The following is a 25,121-nucleotide window of genomic DNA, read 5'->3' on the forward strand; positions in this document are numbered from 1 at the left end:
ATATTTTTTTTTTTTTTTCCGATTTTAACCTTCATGACACTCATCATTGCCTACTTGTGTGTGAACTTGGTTGTAGTTGTTCATGTTGTGATTAATTCAGTTGAACTCTGTGAGTTGGGTTTATTTGTTGGTCTTAATTACTGGCTTAAATGTCTTCAAAATGACCTCATTATGATAGCATTGAAACAGAAAAATATTTAAAAAAAGAATAAAAATCTCTGTCTCTGTCAGCTTAAAAAGGTTCTTCCTATATGTGTAAAATGAAAATTCCAAGTGGAAAAAAAAACATAGTTTCATTGACAGCACTTTTTCTTTCTTGATGTATTATATGTTTATCTTAAATACAATAGTCTTAAGTTTGGAATATACTTGATCAGAGTCCTAATGTTCTGTGGTTTGAGTATCTCTCAAATTTCTTTTCTTTAGTACTACCACTCTAAATTTGTATCTGCTGCTAAAGTATACCAGTGATCAGTGAACTGTTTTTCTTGTATCTAGTCTTTTTTTTTTAACCTCTCTACACTTCCAAGTTACCATTTTGATTTGCAGATCTGATTGTTGCTATCCTGTTTAAAATCTTTCAGTGACTTCCCATTTGCCTTTGAGATAATTTCCCTTTGTCTTTAAAGGAAATCCTGATTTCCAAGGCAGTGCTTTTCAGGACAGGTCATAAACCTAACTTGCTGGCATTATCTTTTTGTGGTGGTTATCCCTCCTCGTCTTTAGCTACTATAAAACATACTCTTTTATTTCTTCCTCTGCATTTGGCAAACTCCTACTTTTTCTGGTATGTATGCATCACTATAGTCCTTATCAAATAGCCACGTGAATCTGTTTAAAGATTTGCTACGCTGAACAGGAAAATCATTAATGGGGGTTTACTCCTTTTCTAAGTGTCCCCAGCACCTAGATGAATGCCTGATGCTAACAGAAGAATCAGCATTCAATCAACACAAAATTAATGTTTCTTGAAGGAATGAAGCTTGAATAACTATGTTACGGTGTAACATTCTGATAATGAAAAGTACAAATTCTGAGAAATAGTCACACGGATTACAAATTCAACTTCACATAGGTAGACTGAGAATAGACATTGAGGCATAGAGAGAAAGTAGTCAGACATTTACGTGGAAAAGGTTAAACCAGATGGATGGGCTCGGATGGGGAGTGAAACGAGTGAATCAGGCCAGTTTTACTCTAGAGTATGGATCAAGGGAGATAACTCGAAAGGGAAATTGAGCACGTGTTGTAGAGGGCCTTTAGTATTACAGTGAGGTCCGTGCCACTTTGGTAAATGATAGGGAGCTATTCAAGAATTTTGCCTTCATGAACGACAGTGTGTTGCTCTAGTGGATTGGAAATTTCTCTAGGGGCAGTATCTTAGCTGGTTTTGTATCCTGAGGGATTACCATAGGGACCACCTAGTAGGAAATGTTGAATAAATTGGCTTAGTTTTCATAGGAAATTGTAAAATAGTGAAATTTTAGAGTTTGAAAGAATCTGGCATTAGATTTATGCAGTTACAGATTTAAAAATGAACTCAGGGAGAATTGGCATCTTTATGAGATCTTTCTACTCAAAAACATGGTGTGTCCTTCCTGTTTGTTTAGGACTACTTCTGTATTTTTGTATTTGGCAGTATTTTAAAGTTTTCATTTTGCATTGTGGTCTTCAGCGTTCTGAAGTTTTGTCATCAGTGATTTTTGCCCTGTATTCTGATATCAAGATTCAGATTCTTATTTTATTTTTATTTGTATTACGTTTTAAAGCATACTTCGCCCATTCTTTTTTTTAATCTGTCTGAATCACTTTGTATTAGGCGTGTCTCTTATGTATACAGTACAGAGATAAATTTTGCTTTTTTAAGCCAATCTGAAAATCATTTTCTTTTAATTAGGTGAGTTACGCCCATGCACGTTTATTGATAAATTTGTTACGTTTGGGCTGGTTTCTGTCACATAGCTTTCAGATGTCTCCTGGGTGTGTATGCAGACCCTTATGTGCTCTGTTTTCTTCGTGTCTTCTTCCTTTTTGGTGTTTTGGAAGGTTTGATTTCCGTTCTAGTTGTTACTTTCCTTTAATCAAAGATGTATATATCTCCTAGCCTTTCTTGAGATACTGCCTTTGTTCCCTGCCATAAGCAATACTGAAATTATCTAGTTCCTGTTTATTTCTCTTGTATCATTGAATTTTAAAGTTTTATCTCAGTTTTAATATCTTGCTCTTAGATATGTTTAGGTTTATACTAGTTAAGTTGTGAGTCTCAAGTTGTATACCTTTGCTCCCCATGAATATTTGAGAAGTTTATGACTTTAATTTCATCTTTCTCTTATTTGTGTGTGTGTATGTGTGTTATTTAAAAAAATTGTTTTTAACATTTTTATGTTAAGAGACAGAGAGGGGCGCCTGGGTGGCGCAGTCGGTTGAGCGTCCGACTTCAGCCAGGTCACGATCTCGCGGTCCGTGAGTTCGAGCCCCGCGTCGGGCTCTGGGCTGATGGCCCGGAGCCTGGAGCCTGTTTCCAATTCTGTGTCTCCCTCTCTCTCTGCCCCTCCCCCGTTCATGCTGTGTCTCTCTCTGTCCCAAAAATAAATAAAAAAACGTTGAAAAAAAAAAAAATTAAAAAAAAAAAAAAAAAAAAAAGAGACAGAGAGACAGGGTGCTAGCAGGGGAGGGGCAGAGAGAGAGGGAGCCACAGAATCAGAATCAGGCTCCAGGCTCTGAGCTATCAGCACAGAGCCTGATGCCGGGCTCGAACCCACAAACTGCGAGATCTGAAGTCAGATGCTCAACTGACTGAGCCACCCAGGTGCCTCAATGTTTGTTATTTTTATATTCCTAAAGCTCATCACATTTAAGTAGCTGTTTTGTCAGCTCTATCCCTTTTTAAAAAACAGACTTAATTTTTTTAGAGCGGTTTTAGGTTCACCTAAAATTGAGAGAGAAATACAGAGTTCCCATACACCTGCATGGTCCCTCAGCACTATCCAATCCCACCCCAGGATGATACATTTATTATAATCAATGACCCTATATTGGCATATCACTATCCCCCCAAATCCAGAATTTATATTAGGGTTTCCTTGGTGTTCTGTATTCTATGGATTTTGACAAGTGTGTAGTGACATGTATTGACAGTTGTAATATTACCCAGAATAGTTTCACTGCCCTGAAAATCCTCTAAACCTGTTTATTCCTCCCTACCCCCAAATTCTGGCAATGATTGATGTTTTTATGGTCTCCACAGTTTTACCTTCTCCAGAATGTCATAGTTGGAATCAGAGTATGTTGCCTTTTCAGATTAGATGCTTTTATTTAATAATACGCATTTATTTGCCTCCATGTCTTTTCATGGCTTGGTAGCTCATTTCCTTTTAATGCTGAGTAATATTCCATTATCTCAACGTACCACAGTTTATTCATTCACCTACTGAAGGACATTTGGGTTGTTTCCAAGTTTTGGCAATTAGGAATGTATAAACATCTGTGTACAGGTTTTTGTGTAAATCTGTTCCCAACTCCTTTGGGTAAATACTAAGGAGTGCAGTTGCTGGATCATATGGTAAGAGTGTGTTTAATTTTATAAAAAGCAGCCAAACTGTCTTTTAACCTAGCTGAGCCATGCTAAATTCCCAATGTATGGGAGAGCCTGTTGCTTCCCGTTCTTGTCAGCATTTGGTATTGTCAGTGTTCTGGATTTTGGACACTCTTGATAGGTGTGTGATGATATCATTGTTGTTTTAATTTGCATTTCGTGATGACCTATAATACAGAATATCTTTTCATATGCTTATTTGCCTTCTTTATATCTTCTTTGTTGAATTGTCTCTTCAGGTATTTTGCCCATTTTTTAATCCGGTTGTTTGTTTTCTTACTGTTGAGTTTTAAGAATTTCTATATTTTTGATAATAGTCTCTTATCAGGTATGTCTTTCGCAGAAATTTTCTCCCAGGCTTGTCTTTTCGTTCTCTTGATATCGTCATCTTTTAGTTGTAGTTCTACAGTTAAATATGTTTGCTTCTCACCCTCAGTCCTTAGCGTTAAAGCTTCTCCAGCTTCTTCTGGATTATCTGAATCTCATTCTTTACTTGGTCACTCAGTCACTCATAGGAGAGAGATTCTCTGAAGTTCTGCAGGTTTATAACTCTTTGTCTCTGACTTTATCCTTTGGCTAAATATAAAATTCTCATTTCACAGTGTTTCCCTTGACTATCTTAAAAATGTTATTCTGGGGGTACTTGGGTGGCTCAGTCAGTTGAGTGTCCAACTTCGGCCCAGGTCATGATCTCATGGTTCGGGAGTTCGAGCCTCACATCTGGCTCTCTGCTGTCAGCACAGAGCCTGCTTCTGATCCTCTGTTCCCCTCTCCCTGCTCCTCTCCTACCTGCACTCTCTCAAAAATAAAGTTAAATGTTTTTAAAAAATGTTATTCTGGTGTTTTCTAGAATAAACTGCTGTTGGCATTTTAATACCAATCTGATTACCTTATAGGTGACTTGGATTGTGTTTAACTTTTTTATAATGGTAACTTCACATATTTGTGTTTGTTTTTCATATTTAAATGAATTGGATTTTCCTGGACTGTTAGGAGGAGGTTCCTGTGAAGGAGGAGGATAAACCAAGGAGTTTCATGTTCAAGAGCTTTCCCTTCTGTTGTTATTGGTGTATCTGTGTCACCACTTCTGTCTTTCAGAGGTAAACCTTGTTCAGGAAGGTTTCTCCTCTAGCCCAGTGCCTCTGCAAACTTTACAGGCTTAACATTATCTCTAAAAATGATATTTCTAGTAGAAATATAAGAAAAGATAATTATTTTTTCTTACACTACTTTCTGTGATCCTTTGGAACCTTGCCACCCTCTTTCTCCTTTGATATCTTAGCCTTCTTTCTCTCTATGTCCATTATTCCTGTCCTGCAGTTTGGTTTCAGATTCCAAGAGTTTTTCCCTTTGGGTGGGCTTTGTACTAGAAGGGTCTCTTTGCTGAATGATTCCTGATCAGGAATCATTCCTGATCAGCTGAATGATGCTGCGTGATTCCTCAGAGTTTAGGGCATTACAGCACTGTTTGCTGTGTCAGGACTACACACACATTTTTGCATTCCACCTGCAACTTGGAGCCTGTGAAAACCTTTTCCTTTTTCTCCATTTGTTCTCATACTTGTTCTCCCAGTTTTCAGAGAGGTTGAGTCCTCTCCTTTGGGGTATTTGTAATGATTTTTGGGTTCTGAGGCTTCATAACGATACCTCTGTAGTCACTTCCACTTCCTGCTGCCCCTTCCACATAGCTGCTGATTCTTTGGTGTTGGTAGTGTAGCCACGTTCTCTCACAGTCTAAGATTTGTGGGGATTTCCTTCCGTAGTTTTGTTGAAGGTGTACTCATTGGGTTCTTCTGACCTTCCAGTTGGTATATTTAATTTTCAGGAGTTGCCCTTGGGGGATTCTATGCTGCCACCACAATTACAACACAACAAATCCATGATTTCATTAGTGTAATTGTGACCAATATATAGGAAGGTGGGATTTTTTTTAGCCCTAAATTTGAAAGATTAATTTAGGACAGCATATAAAATTGCATATTATTTACATCTTAATAAGGGATTTTTTAAACATCTGTTTGATGCCTTTTGAGAACTCATGTATAAATATTAGGAAGTGATTTTGTCGTTAACATTTTTCTTAGTTTTAAATGCAAATATGTTTCATTCACTTCTGGTTGCAGGGCTAAATGGGTATAGTCTACTAATGGAAATTTTAGACTAATTGCCATATGGTACGTAGTTATCTATAAGTGAACAAATTTTAAAATAAACTTGAAAAAACCACACTGAACTTTTATTGAGATGGATAAGCGTAATTAAAGAAATTCCCTCCTGGATGGAAATAAATATCTTCAGAGAACAGTTAAGGGGAAAAAGAGTGAAGTTATTGAATTGTATATTTCACATATAATATGTAATCTTAATCTTTGTATGTCTCATGACAGAAACATTAAAATTTAAATATTTAAGTTGGAAATATTTGTAATTTTAGACTTGCCTCATTGTTTTCCACACAGCAAGTGCTAGATCAACATTTTCAGTGTGAACCTTAGGAGGGGACAGTATTAATATTTTGTAATTTTATTAGTAAAGATTATGTAGTCTGTTGAATCTAACTTCAAACTATGGAGATTCAAAGTAAAATGATCAATTTCTCATAGGAACTGAAGTTAAAAGATGAAGAGTGTGAGAGGCTTTCTAAAGTACGAGATCAACTCGGACAGGAACTGGAGGAGCTCACAGCCAGTCTGTTTGAGGTTGGTCTATTTATGTCTTGGCCAAGAGCAACGTCTTGCTTTTTTTATATTCATAGACTTGTTCTTTGAGGGAATCTTGGAAAAGTAATGCTTAGCTTTACATAGTTTCTAAATCATCTAAGAAAAATGAAATCTTTAAGATGGAGTCTACAATTTAAAATGATGGGAAAAGGAAAAGATACCGTAAGCTACCAGTATCAATCAGGTTGTTTAAAAATGCCCGTGTGGGAAGAAAGGTTGTAAATTTTAATTCTGTTTTTATCAAGTATTTAGGGGCTACTTTAAGATAATCTTACAATGTGACTCCAGAACAAAGATGGGAAACCCTTGAGGTAGCTATCTGATAGGTGATGGTTTGAGGATTGTTAGAAAGCATACCTACTTGTTAGAAGGCACACTTCACCTACCTTTCTTTCTTTCTTTTTTTTAAGTTTATTTATTTTTGAGAGAGCAATTGGGGTTGGGGGGGAGGGGGGAAGGATCCCAAGCTGACATGGGGCCTGACATGGGGCTTGATCTCACGGTTCGCAAGATCATGACCTGACCTGAGATCAGGAGTTGGATGCTTAACCGACTGAGCCACTCACGCATTCCCACACTTATCTCCCTCCTGCCAACAGGACCAAAATTTCTGCCCAGTTCTAGCAGTGTTTCTCATTAAGGGTTCCACTGACATTGTCATTTTGCATTTTTTGACATATTAATCAGGGTTCTCCAGAGACACAGAAACCAATAAGATGTGTATATAGAAAGAGATTGATCTAAGAAATCAGCACCTGTGATTATGGAAGCTGGCTGTTCCCAAAACCTGCAGAGTGAGTTAACAGGCTGAAGACCCAGGAGAGCTCATGGTGTAGTTATAGTCCAGGTACACAGGTCTGAGAAACCTGAGAACTGATGGCGCAGTTCTAGTCCTAAGGCTGACAGGCTTGAGATGCAACAAGAGCTGATGTTTCACTTGGATTTTGAAGGCAGGAAGACTTCTCTTGTACTCTGTGGGGATCAGCCTTTTTGTTCTGTTCAGTCCTTCAACTGATTGGATGAAGCCCAACCACAGTATGGAGAACAGTCTGCCTTATTGCACATACCAATTCAGATGTTAATCTCAGAAACACTTCCACAGAAACACCCAGAATAATGTTTGACCAAATATCTGGGCATCCAGTGGCCTAGTCAAGTTGACGCATAAAATTAACCATCGTACTTAGTGTTGGCCCTAAGATAAAAGTTCCTTATTCAGAAAGGTTGATGTGTTACTGGAATGACTACTGTCATTATCACATCAATAATTTCTTTTTTTTCTCTAAAAATTTGTTTTTAAAACTTTGTAGTAAAAGATTTTAGAAAAATTTCTTCCATTTTTGTTGTTTTTATTTATGCAACATTTTTTTCAGTTTTAGAGGTATGCGTATTTTCTTACATAATTGTAATCCTAATATATTTTGTATTTTTTCTTCAAATAACATGTTTTTGTGTTAACTTACATGGTCATTGCAGTGATAGTCCTAATCTATCAACTTACGTACTCCACCATTTTTAATGTTGTAAGTAACATCATAACAGGTTAAATGGGGGTTTCTTCAGATGTGGACTTTTCTGTGCCACACACCTTTGGCCCCTCCTCTGTCTTTTTTGGGATCATTTTCTTTCATGAACATTGGAAAACTGATCTATTATTATTTTTTGTTAGCTAGTCCTCAGAGATGAGAGAAAGATAAATGTAAGGATGGGAAGAGTGGGGAATTAAAGCTCTAGAAGACAAGAGCTGTAGGACTTGTCACATTTTTGTTTGCAGAAGGGGTATGCAGAAACCTTAGACTTTTTCATCCAGTATTGTCTGGCCAGAAAAGTTTCATAATGATGTATAGGTACTAGATAAGAAAGCAAATGTGTTAAATTTCTCACGTGCCTGCCCATAATTTTAGCCTTGCTTAGTTCCTCTTGTTTGCACTTGTATGTATATTCTATTAGATGAAGTAGGAGGAGAACAAACAGGAGAAACTTCTCCCTCTCCATAGTGGGATGTGAAGGAACACAAATGCTGGTTTTGCAATGAATGAAAAAGTTTACCAAAAAAAGGTTTTGGGTCCCTGATCTATCCCTGATCCTACAATGGCTAATAACCTTGATACTATGTATTCTTTCTGGGAAAGAAGTTACATTAATTAAAGATGATTTCAGTAATGAAGAGAATTGTCTTCAAACCAGTTATTTATGAATTTTGTGAAAAGGTGCTAAACATTTTTCTGTGGTCTTTTTAATTATGCCTTCATGATCTCAGTTTACCATTGTATTATGAAAAAGCTTTTTGCTTGCATTTTAGATATATGTACATACAGTTTTTTTAAGAATTAAATGTTATTTTGAATAAACAATTTGTACAACTTTGGCAAACTTAACATGTAACTTCAAATTAGGAGTTTGTTGTGTATGAATCATCTTGAATATAATATACTTTGTAGCAAAGTTGTGTCTTAAAAAAACTATCAAAAATAAGAACTCTAAAGTTATATAGATGTATTCCCACCTAGTATCTCAGATTTTGAGATAATATAGAATGAAATCAGTTGAAATAATGCTTTACAAAGAAAAAAAGGGGGTAGCCTTAAGATTTTTTTTTTTTTTTTTTTTTTTTTACATTTTGTCAACCACTTTTAGTAAATGTCTATAATATGCCTAGTTTTCTCTCTGTAATGCCATGAGGCATATAATGAAAATTTTTGTCATTTTATCTGTGAGGGAAATGAGGCATAAGAAGTTAAGGAACAATGTTGAGATTCAAATTCATAACCCCAACCCTTACTTTAAGTACTATGTAAATCATAAATGGGACTTCTCTTCGTCTGAAGCCACAGAAAAGGAGTCATCATTGAGGACTCTCCTTTTTCTCATATTCAGACTGTCCGTATTTTACAAGCCATTAGTATTTATTACCTAGCCCAGTAGATGCCACATTTTTTGATCATGTACTCAATCTATAAAAGAACAATTTGAGCATGTACCTTTATTATGATGAAGATACGTAATATTGAGAATTACCTATGTGACAGGCACTGTTTTAAAAGCATATATACTTACTTACAAATTACATGTATATACTAATATATATAAATTGTTATATAAATTATAAAACACCAGTTTATAAAGCAACTCAATCGTAAATGCTTATTTTTTATAATAGTACAGAAATGTTTTATTCTCACTAAAATATGTTGTGCGTATGTATATATTTTTTTAGTGAAAGTAGTACACTTGCATATGTTACCTTGTTCTAGAGAATTTTAATCTTAATTTATGATTCAGATGAAGTTCTGGTCTAAATTTCATATTTTAAATTAAATGTAATGCAGCTAATAACTCACAAATACATGGATCCAAATGGAAGAAATACATCTTTCTCTATATTAAATCATTATACTGAATTTTCAGTTCCATTCCTGGTTATGTGAAAGTTTTTCTAGAATATTCTCTAGTGAATTTGTATTCTCTAATATCAACGATGTCTTTGTGAATTAATCAGCAAATGTTGAGTTTAAACGTTATTTTAAAGAAAGAGTAAAAACACCTTCATTTGAATCACTGCTAACCAGATAGGAAAAAAATTCTGTTTTCAAATTCTGGAAGTGTATAGACATGAATGTTTATATCAGGTCTGCAAACTACAGCCTGTCTTTACTTTTGTGCAGCCTTATGAGCCAAGATTGGTTTTTACACTTTCGAGTGGTTAGGGAAAAGAATCAAGAGAGTATTTTGTGACATGCAACCTGAAATTCAGACTTCAGTGCTGATAAATGTTTATTGAAACGGCCACGTTCACTGTCCACGTGTTGTCTGTGGCTGCTTTCACACTGCAGTAGCAGGGTTGAGTATTACAGCAGAGACTGTATGGCTCATAAAGCCCAAACTGCTTACTGTGTGACCCTTTACAGAAAAAGTTTGCTGACTCCTGGTGTACCTGATACTTGCATTTTTTCCAGCTTTCAGAATGGCAGAGTGATAGAAAATTTTCCAACTTGTTTTGAATCTACTTTTTGATGTCTTTTGTCAACTTGCAAAACCCTATACGTTATCTTTTTAGCTGTTGCTTCTGCCTCCTTCTAGCTCTCTTACGTTTCCATTTGGGACCCCAGGGACTCTCTTTTATTGTATCCCTCATATCACTAAGGGAAAAGGCACCCCAAATTCCAGCTCTCTTTGGGTTTACATCTTCTCCTGGATCTTGGTCCCCTAGTTCTTTACTTTTGTTAGTTCTCTGATGCCTTCAGACACATTTAAAAAAATTTTGTCCTTGTCCAGCTTTTCTGTTTATTCTCCATGTGAAGTTTGGTCCAAATTGCATAGTCTGCTGTTAAGGAAGGCAGAGTGCATTTCCAAACATTTAAACAGATAATCTCTCCTTCACATGAGTTACTTTGGCGTTTATAGTTAAAATGTCACTTATCCTGAAGGGTCAGATGAGATATGTTTATTATTTTGAAAATATCTTCCAAATAGAGATCTGTTGACAGCCACTTGTCAGAAGAATTCAGCAAATCTGGAACGTTTATTATTTTTAAAAGAAAAATGCATACCTCATTATTAAATTGGCAGCTCTTAAGGACTTTGTTACAAGATAACCAGCGTAATTGTGCTTGGAAGATTTTCAGTTCATCTCATTTCATTATAAAGCATTGATAGTAAAGCATCTCTTATTTAAGCTAATGTGATCTGTAAATTCATATTATGGGCATGTAAACAAACTGCAGTTCACTACAGCACTGGAAAAGCAAATGAACAAATGGGCATGCTGCTGTCTACTCTGATGTGGAGAATGTCTACTCATCCACTGAAAAGTTGACAGACTTAGTAAGGATGCCATTGTCAAACATGTATTAAATGTCTTTGAAGCTGATTTCCTTCCTTGCTTCCTTCCTCCTTTCCTTCCTCCTTTCCTTCCTTCCTCTCTCTCTCTCTTTCTCTCTCTGTCTCTCTCTCTCTCTCTCTCTCTTTCATCCTTCTCATAAACTGCAAAATGTAGTTCTAACATATGTGTTCTTAAATCCCAGGGGATTATCTCAAGCACCCTATGTACTGTTCCAGTCCGTCCTTAATCCTTTATGGGATTATTCCATACAGCAGAGTAATTTTTTAAAAATAAAGATCAGTGACTGTCTTCCTCTAAAAGATCATAAGGCTTCATATTGCACTTAGAATAAGAGCCAGAATTCTTCCTTGGACATTTTATTTGATTATTACAATGTAAACTGAACGTAAGCTCCTTAAGAGACAAGGACCCGTCTCTTTTCCCAGTACGTTATTAGCACCTGGAATAATACCTCACAAAAAGGTGTCATGAGTAAATGTTTGATGAATAAATATAAGAAAGGAAAAAGGAATTAAATACCCAGAGTTTCATAGTTATTGTACAAAAAATTAAGACCTTACTAAAGGCTAATCTCTGATTTGTCCTTTTAGATTAACTCTGCACAGAATTGTCACTTAATATCATTTTGTGAATGTTTTCATTGGAAGCCCTAAGGCTTTTCAGCTGTCATTCCTACAAACTGCAGCATTATTGATGTATTAATATTTTTACCTGTCCCTTCAGTATATCTTTGCTATGACTAATAATATGAGTATGCATATTGTGACCCAAGTTACAGAAACCTAACCACTGAGAATTTGGGTTTGACATGTGGGATGTTTATTGTTTCACATAGTCTTTTTACACAAGCATTCACCAGGAGGATTGAACTTGGCTACCTCAGTGATACTGGTACTAAAAGAAGGTACCTATTCCTAACTCCTACTAGTTTCTCTGTCAGACGACTGTTGTTATTTCAGAAATTGACATGGAATACTTCATTTTCAGGTTAAAAGTTGGTAGTACATTTTTGCTACTGTTGTAGATACTTTTTGAGAGATTTTTGAAAACAAATGCTCGATACGTTTCCGAAATTTGAGATTTCACCTTTTTCAGGAAGCTCATAAGATGGTGAGAGAAGCAAATGTTAAGCAGGCAACAGCAGAAAAGCAGCTAAAGGAAGCACAAGGAAAAGTAAGTTTTTGCTGCTTTCATAGTAAAAAAGTACAAAGAAATCAGTGATTACTGTTTTAAGGATACTTTAACATCGATTGGCTTTTGTTCCTATTGTAAACTAGTGTTTATTTTAGAAGATTTGGAAACTGCAGGAAACTATAAAGTAGGGAATAACCACTACACAGATAGGGTTAATAGTGAACAGTTGGGGTTCACTGATATTAGAACCAAAGGATTTAAAGTCTTGTGAATCACATGTATTCTCAAAAGGACTAGACAATCACATTTTAAAGTTAATATTTTTCTTAATTCACTGAAAAAACCCCCACCAAACTGTTATTTTATTATTTTAGGAATCAACCGCAACTAATCATAAACTATTCTATTTGGAGATTTTCAAAATTCACATGAAGTTTGTGTTAGACATTTTGATAATTTGAAAAATTTCCTTTAACATTGTGAATAGCAGCTGAATCTGAACTGTAAGAAACATGAAAAAACTTGGTTTTACTTTCTTTTTGTTAGTCCACAACAAATACCAATTAAACTTATATTCATCTTTGAAAGGAAAGGGTTTTGATCAAATTGCTGACATTCAGCTGAATCTGTCATAAAACTTAGTGTATGGGACTATGTTGATTTCTTTTCAAGATTGATGTACTTCAAGCTGAAGTAGCCGCATTGAAGACACTCGTGTTGTCCAGTTCTCCAACATCACCCACACAAGAGCCTCTGCCAGGTGGAAAGACACCTTTTAAAAGGGGGCATACAAGAAATAAAAGTACAAGCAGCGCTATGAGCGGCAGTCATCAGGACCTCAGTGTGATACAGCCAATTGTAAAAGACTGCAAAGAGGTAACGCGTCAAGGACTGTCCCCTCTGACTCTCTTGATACTTAGTAATTCTCATCACTGACGTGTCAGTTATGATTTTTGCCAGCAAAACTTGTAGTACAGAATATGCAATATTAAGATGGGGGAGGCTTTATCTAGAGCTGGCTGCTTTCAGGGAATCTCCAGTTCCATTCTCTACTTGGCTGACCTTGGAGTACCTGCTAGAAACTTGGTAAGTTTCTTCATCTTGCTATTTCATTTAGGGAGCAAACTGTCTTGTGTTATGTAAAGGAGAGTGGGTGGCTTTAATGATCTGGCTGGTCAGAATTTGTTGGTAGGATGCTCTAACAAAATATGAATGTAAGAAATGTGTGAAAATAAGGTGATTTTCTTGAACAGAACATTGTTTTTACTTAAATTCTAGGAGAGGTAGAGTTTTGTATTCTTTCACTGAGTCTTAGAGTTAATTCAGATAATTAAGCAACAAAAAATAGAACTAAGCCATCCCTCCCCCCACTTTTTTAGAGCTCTGTTTTACATTGTTTTATTCAGGTTCATCATTAATCTTTAAGAAGTTGTATTTGCTCATTTGGTTAAGTTTTTGCATGGAAGCCAGGAGTTTATTAAATTGAATAACCAGGGTTGTTACTTACTTTAATTGAATTGCATTTGTTTACTTATTAATAAAAAGGATGCTAGTGAGAGAGAAGGTCAATATGTGGCCAGATCTGAATGTGACAGAATCTAAAATCCATGTTCGTGAAATACTTAAGAAACTTTTTTAAGTTATAACCTTAATTTCTTTGAATTTAATTAACATTTTTAATTGCTTGGTACAACTTGCATTTTTGCTGCAATTTCTCAGTGTGTGTGATTATATACCTTGTTTTCCATTGTTTACACTAACGAAATTTAAATGTTTTCTCATGGAACGTTTTAAAGTTCTTAGTTTATGAACTCTTAAAATGTGAATAGGTAACATACAACTTTTTGGTTTGTAGATATATTCGGTATTCTAATGTTTTGTGAAAACTTATCAAAAAGGTTTTTTTTTTTAATGTTTACTTATTTATTTTTAAGAGAGAATGAACAAATGAGAGCACATGAGTAGGGGAGGGACAGAGAGAGAAGGAAACAGAGAATCCCAAGTGGGCTTGGAGCTAACCTAGGGCTCGAACTTACTAACTCACTAAAGGTGAAATCATGACCTGAGCCGAAATCAAGACACTTAACTGACTGAGCCACTCAGGCGCCCCTCAAAAAGTTTTATTGGACAAAGGAAACACACAAAGTTGACCTGTGTAAGCCTTAGAAGAAGGTAAAACAGTTGGAGAGAAAGTGAAACATGCCCACGTTTCTGTAAAAAAAAGTGACAGGTAGTCACGATATTTGCAGCGTATCTGCTGAAAGCACTTAAAAGCACACGTGCGTGCGTGTACGCACACACATTATGCAAGACTTTGCAGTCAAGTCACTTAGACACGAATCTGAACTTGTACTGGTTTTTTGATCTGTAACCTTAGGCAAGTTACTTTTTTCTCTAAGCCCTAGTTTCCTTCTCTAAAACAGTGAAGAGCAGAATGTCTGTCTCGCACAGCTGTGAGGATTAAGTGTTTAGGAAGTGCTTACCGTAGTTCCTCGCACAGGGTCAGCTCTTAATAGTTTAAGTTACTGCCTTTAAACTAGAATCTTTCCTTAGAATACCACTTAACCTGCTTTGGGGTTTATGTCCATTAAAGGGTAGACTTTACAAAGAAAATGAATTTGGAAATGTAAGTATTGTTATATACCTTAAAAGAAAGTCTGTGGGGAAGCTTGGATTTCAGACTCAGCCTTTCATTACTTCCATGGAAACCACCTGCACATGTGATTAAGCTGTCCTAGAGGCCAGAGCTGTAGTCAGTGTGTCGTTTGTGGCGTGTCCAGTGCTTCTGGACAAGAGTGGCTTAGAGCTGGATGAGGGGCACTACCTTGAGTGGGCAGCCGGGGGCAGGTGTGGCTCTGTATGTGACAGGTGGTATTGAGCTGAGTAGAGGGCATCTGGAGGGAAGAATACTTGGGGAACAGTTCATTAAAGAGAGGAGGGGGAACGAAGGACAACTGAAGAGTGAATCGGGAGGCAGGTGCCAGCCTGGATTATTGTTGATAATTCAGACAGTAGTCATTGATGTTGCTGTGGCAAAATACGCCTTAATAAATGTTACGTTTTACGATAGTCAATTTAGGAGGGTACATATATGCTGCTTTTAAACCTGCTGCTTATACAAGAAACATTTTCAAAATTCTTTTGAAAGTGCCTTCAGGTGATAGCAGAACAGTTAGTGTCCCCTTTGACCCAAACTAGGTTTCACAACTTAGTCTCCATTTAGTCAAACACTTTATTTAATTAACTTCGCTCCAGATTACTTTTGGATTATTTTCAGAAAAGACTTCTCATTTGTTTTATATTCAGAGCAGTGTGCACATTGTCTTAAGAGGAACTCCAGCACTTTTGAGGGGTGGGGTGGAGATAATGGTAGCATCATTGGACACCATAGTGGGTCCGTTGAAAAGGGCTCATTTGGATTTGAGAGCTTGAATTTTTTAAAGAAAGTTGGTACCATGTATTGCAACTAATCAAGAATGGTTCAGTTCATTATTTTAAATGAGTAGGATTTCTTTTTCAGTAATGTTTAAATTAGGTTTTAGTTTTATAAAGTGATTTTATGTTTTGTACCTTTAAAAAGATTATTTTATGGGTTTTTTTGTTTTTTTTTTGTTTTTGGTTTGTCAGGCTGACTTATCTCTGTATAATGAATTCAGATCTTGGAAGGATGATCCCACAATGGATAGATCGTGTCCTTTCTTAGACAAAATTTATCAGGAAGATATCTTTCCATGTTTAACATTCTCAAAAAGTGAGGTAATTTTTTTTTTATTTTAATAGGAATGCATTAGAGTGGTTCCTGTACCTTTTGCTAAATCATGCTGTATGTTTTCTATTATGTAAATAAATTATTCGAACATGTTGTGATTTACCATTTTCTTTATTCCATATTAAGATCATGATAATTTCTTGGCATTCAGTTGCTGAACATCTTTGCTTATTTGAGCAGAGGGTCATTCATAGAGTGAAGTGTTAGTTACACTGGAGTGAAGTATTAAATGTGCACTGGGGGTAGGGCTTAGTTCTTGATTGTTACTTAGCCCAACACTCAGGGTAAGGGAAGTTCTCTATACTCTGAGGTGTTTATTAGGTTTATGTATATATGATAAAAAAAAATCATAGTTTCTTCATCTTTAAAATGGAAAAAAATGCCTTCCTTGCCTATGTCACAGGGCTGTTAAGAGGTTAAAATGAAGCAAATTAAGTACATACAAAAACTTTTTTAAAATGTAGGGTACTATACCAATGTCAGGTCACAGTTTTAATTTGTACATATGGAAGGTTTGTGTATAAATATCCTGTCAATCAGTGTCTAAGAAATGTAATCCTAAGAGTCTTATGTTAAGTCTTCAGAGGATTTAATTATAACCTTACTTGTCAGGAGAAGTTAAAATGAACAGTAAAACACTTTTGATATGTAGATATGTTACTCACTGTGTCTCTGTGTCTGTTTCTAGGTAGGCCATTCCGTATTAGTAATCTTGCCAGACTGAAGCAATGTGCTGGTTTCAGCTGTTGTTGATCAGTTGCTACCATCTCCATCTGGGCATTTAATATTTGATAATTCAGCTAGTTCTTTTGTGCACATAAGTACAAGTTCAGAAAATACATAGCTGTAATTAGTATATATTGCTGTGTTATGAATGACTGGTATTCAAAAATATGCATAAATTTAGCAAAATGAGGCATTAGGGTATTCATCTTGAAGTGGTGTTAATAGTGGATGCTAATTGTGGGTAAGAGATGGACAGAGATTGGAATTAATGCTTTCAGTTCTCTTCCAGATAATGAGGTAAGTTACTTAGCTATGACTGAATTGCCTGCCTTTCATAATAATATTTGAGTTGTAAAAATACTCAAACCAAGATTGTATAGTTTCTTTCTTTTTCATTGGCTAAGACTAAGCTTACAGTAGAGCTTGGGGAAAGAATAATTTTAAAGATTAGTTTATTATAGAATACAATTTTAATATTTTTATGTCAGCATAGCTTCTGATACTTTCTGTTTTTTTAAAGTTGGCTTCAGCCGTTCTGGAGGCTGTGGAAAACAATACTCTAAGCATTGAACCAGTGGGATTACAACCTATTCGATTTGTGAAAGCTTCTGCAGTCGAATGTGGAGGACCAAAGTATGTTTTTAGAACTGTGTCTTGTAGAAAACACTGAGTTTTAAAAATGTTACATTTGCAAATATTTCGTTTTCCTACTTTTAAATGGTTAAATTTCTTGTTAGTTTTCTATTTTGTGCAGCTAAAGACAAATCCTCAGTGCAAGCTGTAGCATTTCAAATGTAGCATCAAAGGGAGAGCCCTTTTAATTCAAAAGTATACATATATGTTAGCTTAGGTGTTAGAAACATTTTTTTAAACCATCTGTTGTGACTCATTAACTGATCATAAAATCAGTTTAGTGGGTCATAAGCAGAATATTTGTCTGTTATACATATACAAATAGCTGTGTGTAGTAGGTTTTGGTGTAGAATATTTCTTCCTAACGTTGCCGTTAAAAATAGTTTGGAAAGACAGTGAATTAGCCCAGGTCTTATCAAGCATGAAAGCAGGACACCAGAAAGACTTGAATAGTCCTCCCGTTTCATGCTATCGTGTAAAGGATTCTCACTTTGGTAAATAATCGGTTCTGTCTTACATGAGAGCTACTTGGCAATTATATACCTTCAGAGGTAAGACTCCCACATTTCATAGTGGAGCAGGCTTTTTTCTGTCCAGTCCTAGGAGGAAAGACTGAAACCAGTGGTACCTAGAACCTTTGGCATAGATGTTTGCAAAGTGACTTGGAAAAGATTTGGAGGAAGCTGCTTACTTGGTGGTTCAGAACGATGTATATATGTGACTGGAAAGCCTGAGAAAGCTCCTAGAAAGCAGTAATTGACTCCTGTCTGAGTCATTTTGAAGGCAGAGGAGGAAAGGGCTTTTTTTTTTTTTTTTTTTAAATTTTTTTTTTTCAACGTTTTTTATTTATTTTTGGGACAGAGAGAGACAGAGCATGAACGGGGGAGGGGCAGAGAGAGAGGGAGACACAGAATCGGAAACAGGCTCCAGGCTCCGAGCCATCGGCCCAGAGCCTGACGCGGGGCTCGAACTCACGGACCGCGAGATCGTGACCTGGCTGAAGTCGGAGGCTTAACCGACTGCGCCACCCAGGCGCCCCAGGAAAGGGCTTTTTGAGATTAACCAGTAGGTCTGTGTTAAAGCCTGCTGTAGGAGTTGTGTGCTTCTTCTCATTTCCTGTTGTGCATATTGCCGTTCTTAAATTTTTTTTAATGTTTATTTATTTTTGAGAGAGAGGGAGAGGGCGGGAGAGAGAGAGGGAGGGGCAGAGAGAGAAGGAGACACAGAATCTGAAGGAGGCTCTAGGCTCTGAGCTGTCGGCACAGAGCCCGATGCAGGACTCGAACTCACGAGCCGTGAGATCATGACCTGAGCCGAAGTCAGACACTTAACCAACCGAGCCACCCAGGTGCCGCTGCACATTGCCATTTTTAACAGGATCACACAATGTTAGTATTCAGATAGTTGTTTGTGGGGAGTGCCTAGTCAAGTATTTGCTCTGCGAGCCACACATCCACCTAGCATTGTGTCCTGTTTTATGCTCCCATGTGCTGGTAGCACAGCGACCTCTGAATCTCTAAATTTACATTTCTAAATTCTACTCTTTCAACAAACACCCAAGTGTTTTTATCTTGATCAATTATAACAGTTTTTGTGCTTTGGAGGTCTATGTGTACCTTATTTTAAATGTAACATATAGCAGTTTTTATTACAGAATTTAAATTTCTACTTGCGTTATATAGAACACATATTATACATGTGCAAATATCATATGATGACAAATGAGCATATCAGAGCGAATTGATGTAGTGTTTTGGTAAAATAATTATAGATGTCAGGTTTAGGGAACACTTTACATAGTTTAGGGATATTGTGCTTGTGGCAGTGGGGTTAGATGTCAGGTGTTTGGGAGTGCATGTCGTGTGACAAAACTTAAGGAAGATACTCTCTTCTGTGAAGTGTGCAGTATGGCCCCAGCCAGGGCTCTCCTGGACTAGGTAGTGAAGTGAAGGTAATCACTAAGTAAATGGCACATGCTGTAGGAACGTTGAGAAAGCCAAGACCAGTCTTGTGATGGTGATGAGGGGCTGTTACTGGAGGCGGGGAGATTTGATCTGGGTTTTCGAAGCATGGGTAGAATTTGAGTAAAGAAAAGTACATGTGATTGGAGGCCTGGAAAAATCAGAGAATGGTGAGTGTGTAGATGGGAAAGATGTGACAAATCTGAAGAGCATTTTGGAGGGAAGAGATTCAGGTGGGGGCTGGGAAAAGAAGAGCTAGAGATGTGCCACGTTTCCATATAGACATGTTGACCTCCCCAAGTGAAAATGGCAGGTGTGGGTTTGAAATCTGGGGACTAGAGCTGTTCAGACTACCAAGGTTCTGTAGCAGCCTGACAAAATGCACTTGGAGGTCAGAAGACTTGGCATTGGATCCTACCTCAAATGAAAATGTATTGGCTGTGACAGTTCACAGGTGGCTTTATAAATGAGATAAACACTGTCATTATTTCAAAAGTTGATACTTGAAACCACTTTAGCAAAGCACTTTCAAAATCAAACAAAGTACTTGACAAACAGGTGTATGTCTGTTTCTGGAAGAGTAGTGTATCAATTGACTTTTATCAGTTCAATGCAACTTTTCCTTCTTGTGTAAATTACCCCTTTGGCGGTTCCAAGGATTCTTGACACTTGTGCCTGAAATTTCTTGATCTTCTATCCTTCCCAAGCTAGTAATTAGTATTTTTAATTTCTTTTTAGAGATCATTAAAGGAAATTTCTTTTTTTTTAGTAAAAAAAATTTTTTTAATGTTTATTTTTGAGAGAGGCAGGACAGAGTGTGAGCAGGGGAGGGACAGAGAGAGAGGGAGACACAATCTGAAGCAGCTCCAGGCTCCGAGCTGTCAGCACAGAGCCCAGTGTGGGGCTCGAACCCACAAACCATGAGATCATGACCTGAACTGAAGTCGGACAGTTTAACTGACTAAGCCTCCTAGGCACCCCATGGAATTTTCTAAGAAAGGAGCAATGAGGCAAACTTTCTCTGAAAAGATGAGAATTCTTTTGTGGGTGGAATGGCCATCTCCAAAATTATCCTATTTTAAGTACACATTCTCCATTTGTTTTCTTAATATGGAGGTGCATTTGTATCATATTTCTTACAAGTATAGCTGAAATTTAATGTTCGTGTAACGTAGTTTTCTTTATTATATAATTTATAATGTCATTTAAAATGTTGGCCACTTTATCTTAGTTACAACTATATTCATTTTGCCTTGAGAGGGAGTGGTAGTTGTGTTCAGCATGGTGCTTGCTTCGGAGGGTACCAGCTGGGCTGCTGTAGGTCTGCTCTGGCAGACAAGCCAACATCATTGTATTGAGCTGTACAGTGACCAGGGGCTCATCACTTAGCCAGCAATTATTGAATGTCTGCTGTATGCCAGGCACATGCTTGGTGCCTGGCATTTAAAGATAAATAAGGTACAGTCCCCATCCTCGAGAGACTTACAGCCTCATTGCAACCGGAAAGCCTTCATACCAAATCTTAAGAGTCCATGGTATGCAAACAGAAAGGATGGTATGTCTGAATATAGTGCACTTTGTGTAATTATTGAGGGTCAATATTTTTGTAAGGTGGCCTGTTCCTCTGTATTTCTCAGGCCTGGAGCCACATTAAATGCACATACTTCAACCAGACCCACCGAAAAGTACCACATCTAGAAACTTATCCTGCAAGCTGTTTTAGTAACATGTTTTGAGACTTGAACACTCATCATCAGGTTTTTTTGAAACTGAGGAAGTAGTTGAAGTCCTGATGGGAAACTCAGAACTGCCCTGTGGCTGGTTACTCATTTGTAAATTTGCTTCAGGATAGGACATATATTTGAAACATTTAGTTTCTGTTCGAAAACCATGGTGAATGTTCTGTTGTTGAACTTGTTAGAATGTAGGCCCCAAGGGGGCAGGGTCTTTGTCATTTTCATCATGATAGCCCAGCATCTAGAACAGTGCCTGATACACAGTAGGTCTGAAATATTTGTTGTCTTAGCAAATGTAAAACTTGTACAGAAGGTAGGAGCAAAATGTTTTTAATTAAAAAAACAACAAACTAAAATTTGTCATTATTTTACAGAAAATGTGCTCTAACTGGCCAGAGTAAGTCCTGTAAACACAGAATTAAATTAGGGGACTCAAGCAACTATTACTATATTTCTCCCTTTTGCAGATACAGGGTAAGTAACTTAACCATGAATTTTAATAAAGCTCGCTTTGATATGACATTTGACTAATGACTTTTTTTTCCTTTTGGCCTAGATCACCTCTGTATGTAACTTTTTTACATACATTCGATATATTCAGCAGGGGCTCGTGAAACAGCAGGATGGTGAGTGTTCTTAACTGGTTATAAAATGTTTACATAAGACTTCAGCAAAAAGTATAGAACGTAGTAGTAATGCTCAAGTTTTATTATTGGTGCATTTATATTGAAGCTCTTACAGTTCTAATGTGTGGAGAATTTGGGAACTGATGTCTCTTAAAATGATTCAATCATTGTATTTGCCTCATTTTACTCCAATTTTGAGTTTTAAGCAGGATCAGTTATAACTCTTAAGAGATATATGATAAACCAGATGGTAAATGTGAGGGGACTAGTAATTAGCTCATTGAATTTACTCCTAAGAAATAAAAATATTCATTTTTATTATTCAATTCAATAATAAATTCATTTTTATTATTCAAGCTCTAGACATGGTCAGATTTATTTTAATTGGTAGAAACCATGAGGATCTAACAATAATTTTTTTGTATATTTCCTACTTTTATGTATGAATTAATAAAGCAGTCATGAAGATAGTTCTGAATGGGATAAAGATTACTGTATTCTGAATCAGCAGAAACATGTAGATGATATATTCAGGAGAGCCAACATGATGCAAGTGTTTTAATACTTTTAATACAGTCTTTCATGATTACTGATGATTCTGTAGCCAAATGTCTTAAATGCCAGGCATAAAAATGAATAAGGCCCAACTGCTCTAAAGCAGTGTTTCTTGAGTACATGTGATTATTTTAAAACAAATAGCAAATACTAAGCTAGGGATGAGTCCATACCCATTTTGTATTTGATGTTAGGGGAATTTCCTACTCATATTTTTTTTAGGCACTGAAAATACTTTTATATTTAAAAACTGGAAGAAACGTATTATCTTTCGGTCATGTAAACCAGTGACTCTTAATTCTGTGGAAAAGTTAGTTATGCTGATAAAAACTTAGTTTAGTATTTCTAAAGCTCTGGTATGTTGAGAAGAGACATATTGATTAAGATCCCATATAATTAGATTTTAATGCCTAAAAGAATAAGGGTGAAACCTCTCATTAATGTTTAATTTCAACCTGAGCAGCAAAGTCTTTAAACTGTACAGTACTTTTTATGACTTTTCATAAAATTGAAATATTTTTGAATACCTGTTGGTAGATCATAGGATTTAAGCCACAGAACAGATGATTTATGTTAAATTAAATTGTCAAGCGTGTTTTTTTCTCATTAAAATAAAAAAAAAAAAGGTTTTCTGGGGAAGATGAAAGATAATTTCCTTTATGAAAATAGTAAGAAATTGTCATGGGTGGTAGTGGGGGTGATGGTGATAGGAGTGGTCTCTTCTCTGGTTTCTGTTACTTTTCCACTTCATAGTACTTGGTACACATCATATACTCTGCGAGTTTATAGCAAATAACTATCATTAATTTTAAAATCTGTTAATTGTGCCTTTTGCCAAAAAAGATTTAGGGCAGCTAAATCTAAAGCAGGGTTTCTGAGGCTTGGTACTATGAATATTTTGAGCTGAATAGTTCTTTGTTGTGGGGGCTATATTGTGCATTGTAGGATGTTTAACACCATCGCTGAGCCTTACTCAGTAGAAGCCAGTAATGAAAAATGTATCCAGACATTGTCAGATGTACCCTTTAGGACAAAATCTCCCCTAGCTGAGAACCACTGATCTAAATCAATCCAATCGGATGATGTGTCTGTCAGAGGGAGACCTTTTGTCTGAAATACAAAGCCACTTTTTTCAAGTTACAGAAGTGGCTTGCCAAAGTAGAGATAATTGAAATTTACAGATCAACCTTTGCATTTATTTTTATTTCTAATTTGAGCCATATACAAAACCTTTCTTATTATTACAAAGACTGTTACTGAGTTTTCTGGACTGTCTTTTGTTTTCCTTTTTCTCCTGTTTTACTCTCTGTTGGTGTTAATAAACAGTGGAATGGCCAAGATGTAGCAAACTAGAGCAAGAAGATCCATGAGTTAGAATAATTGAGGACTGAGTGTAATTACTTATGAAGGTGCTAGGATTGCCATTTATTCAGGACCCTGAAAGTGTCTGCCTTCTGTTGGGCTAACGTGGTCATCGATGTATCTAACAAACAGTTGTGATAAAAGTGGGATGCTCACAAATAACACGAAAAAGTTTCTGTTGAAATAGCAATAAAATGTTGAGGCATTTGGTACGTCATTCAGAAATGCCCAATTGGCATTTCAGCTAATGTTAAATTCTCAGTGAAACAGTTAAAAAATAATGAGGATGGTAATTTATGATTTATGTGTCTCCTTTTCTATTTGTATAGTTGATCAGATGTTTTGGGAAGTTATGCAGTTGAGAAAAGAGATGTCATTGGCAAAGCTGGGATATTTCAAAGAGGAACTCTGATGCTCTCTGCCTGGGACCATGCATGAACCTCCCTGAATACCTGGAAAATGGCTGAATATTTTTATGGTTACTTGATATTTATTACCAAGGAGTGGGCCCAAGACTTTTTCCCTCTTTTGCAGATTACACTAAGAAGTACTGTGATTTCTTTTAAATTGACCTATGCTGTGTTTGCTTACTCTTTAGTTGAACACACTATAGAGAATTACAGGTGTACTAGTGGTTGTAATTTATAGTTGCCCAAAAAACAAAAATAAAAGCTAAATAAATAAGTACATAAATGTTAGATTGAATATGTTTTTGCTTTCTCTTCTAGCTCTGACATGGTATGTAGGGTAAGCTGAATGTATTGAATTGTAGCTTTCAAACTGCACAGCAGCCTGTGACAAGAAGAAGGCTGAGTGGACAGGATCATCTCTATACCCCCACAAGAATGACTCTATTTTTGTCTGTTTTGTATATTGAGCCTCAAAGAAGGATTTTATTTAAAGAAAGAAAGAAAAAAAAAACACTTCACTATATCCATCTAGAGAAAGCTACTGTTAGTATTTCTGAAGAATAGCTTTTTGGCTTTCAGATGTTTTCTCCCTGCATATGCATATTTCTGAAACAAAAAGACTTCCTTTTTTTTTAATGTTTTTTTTAAATGTGTATTTATTTATTTTGGGAGAGAGGGAGAGAATCCCAAGCAGACTCCGTGCTGTCAGCACAGAGCCCGATGTAGGGCTTTAACTCACAAACTGTGAATTCCTGACCTGAGTGGAAATCAGGAGTCACATGCTTAACTGAATGAGCCACCCAGGTGCCCCTAGACTTACCTTTTAAAAAAAATTTTTTTCTAACATTTATTTATTTTTTGATAGAGACAGAGCGTGATTGGGGGAGGGGCAGAGAGAGAGGGAGACAGAGAATCTGAAGCAAGCTCCAGGCTTTGAACTGACAGCACAGAGCCGGACGCGGAGCTTGAACTCATGGACCATGAGATCATGACCTGAGTTGAAGTCAGACACTTAACTGAGCCACCCAGGTGCCCCCTCTAGACTTACTTT

The 25,121-nt window shown here is 36.5% G+C and overlaps 1 protein-coding gene across 5 annotated transcripts in view; it reads left to right on the forward strand.

The window, feature by feature from the left end:
- Positions 1-24,358, forward strand: part of RAB3IP (RAB3A interacting protein) — a 140,521-nt gene extending 116,163 nt beyond the window's left edge. For 4 of the 5 annotated variants that reach the window (XM_078449690.2, XM_078449691.2, XM_078449692.2 and 1 more), the window contains 8 exons: positions 6,199-6,294; positions 12,254-12,331; positions 12,965-13,168; positions 15,920-16,048; positions 17,308-17,420; positions 21,492-21,591; positions 21,674-21,743; positions 23,990-24,358. In XM_078449690.2, coding sequence (XP_078305816.1) covers positions 6,199-6,294; positions 12,254-12,331; positions 12,965-13,168; positions 15,920-16,048; positions 17,308-17,420; positions 21,492-21,591; positions 21,674-21,743; positions 23,990-24,072 — 873 coding nt within the window. In that variant the 3' untranslated portion in view covers positions 24,073-24,358. The remainder of the gene's footprint in view (positions 1-6,198; positions 6,295-12,253; positions 12,332-12,964; positions 13,169-15,919; positions 16,049-17,307; positions 17,421-21,491; positions 21,592-21,673; positions 21,744-23,989) is intronic. The other variant, XM_060657002.3, reaches the window with a different exon arrangement.
- The last annotated feature ends 763 nt before the right edge of the window (positions 24,359-25,121 follow it).

The sequence above is a fragment of the Panthera onca genome, chromosome B4, assembly GCF_046562875.1.
Source record: "Panthera onca isolate mPanOnc1 chromosome B4, mPanOnc1 haplotype 2, whole genome shotgun sequence".
In the NCBI taxonomy this organism is placed as follows: domain Eukaryota; kingdom Metazoa; phylum Chordata; class Mammalia; order Carnivora; family Felidae; genus Panthera; species Panthera onca.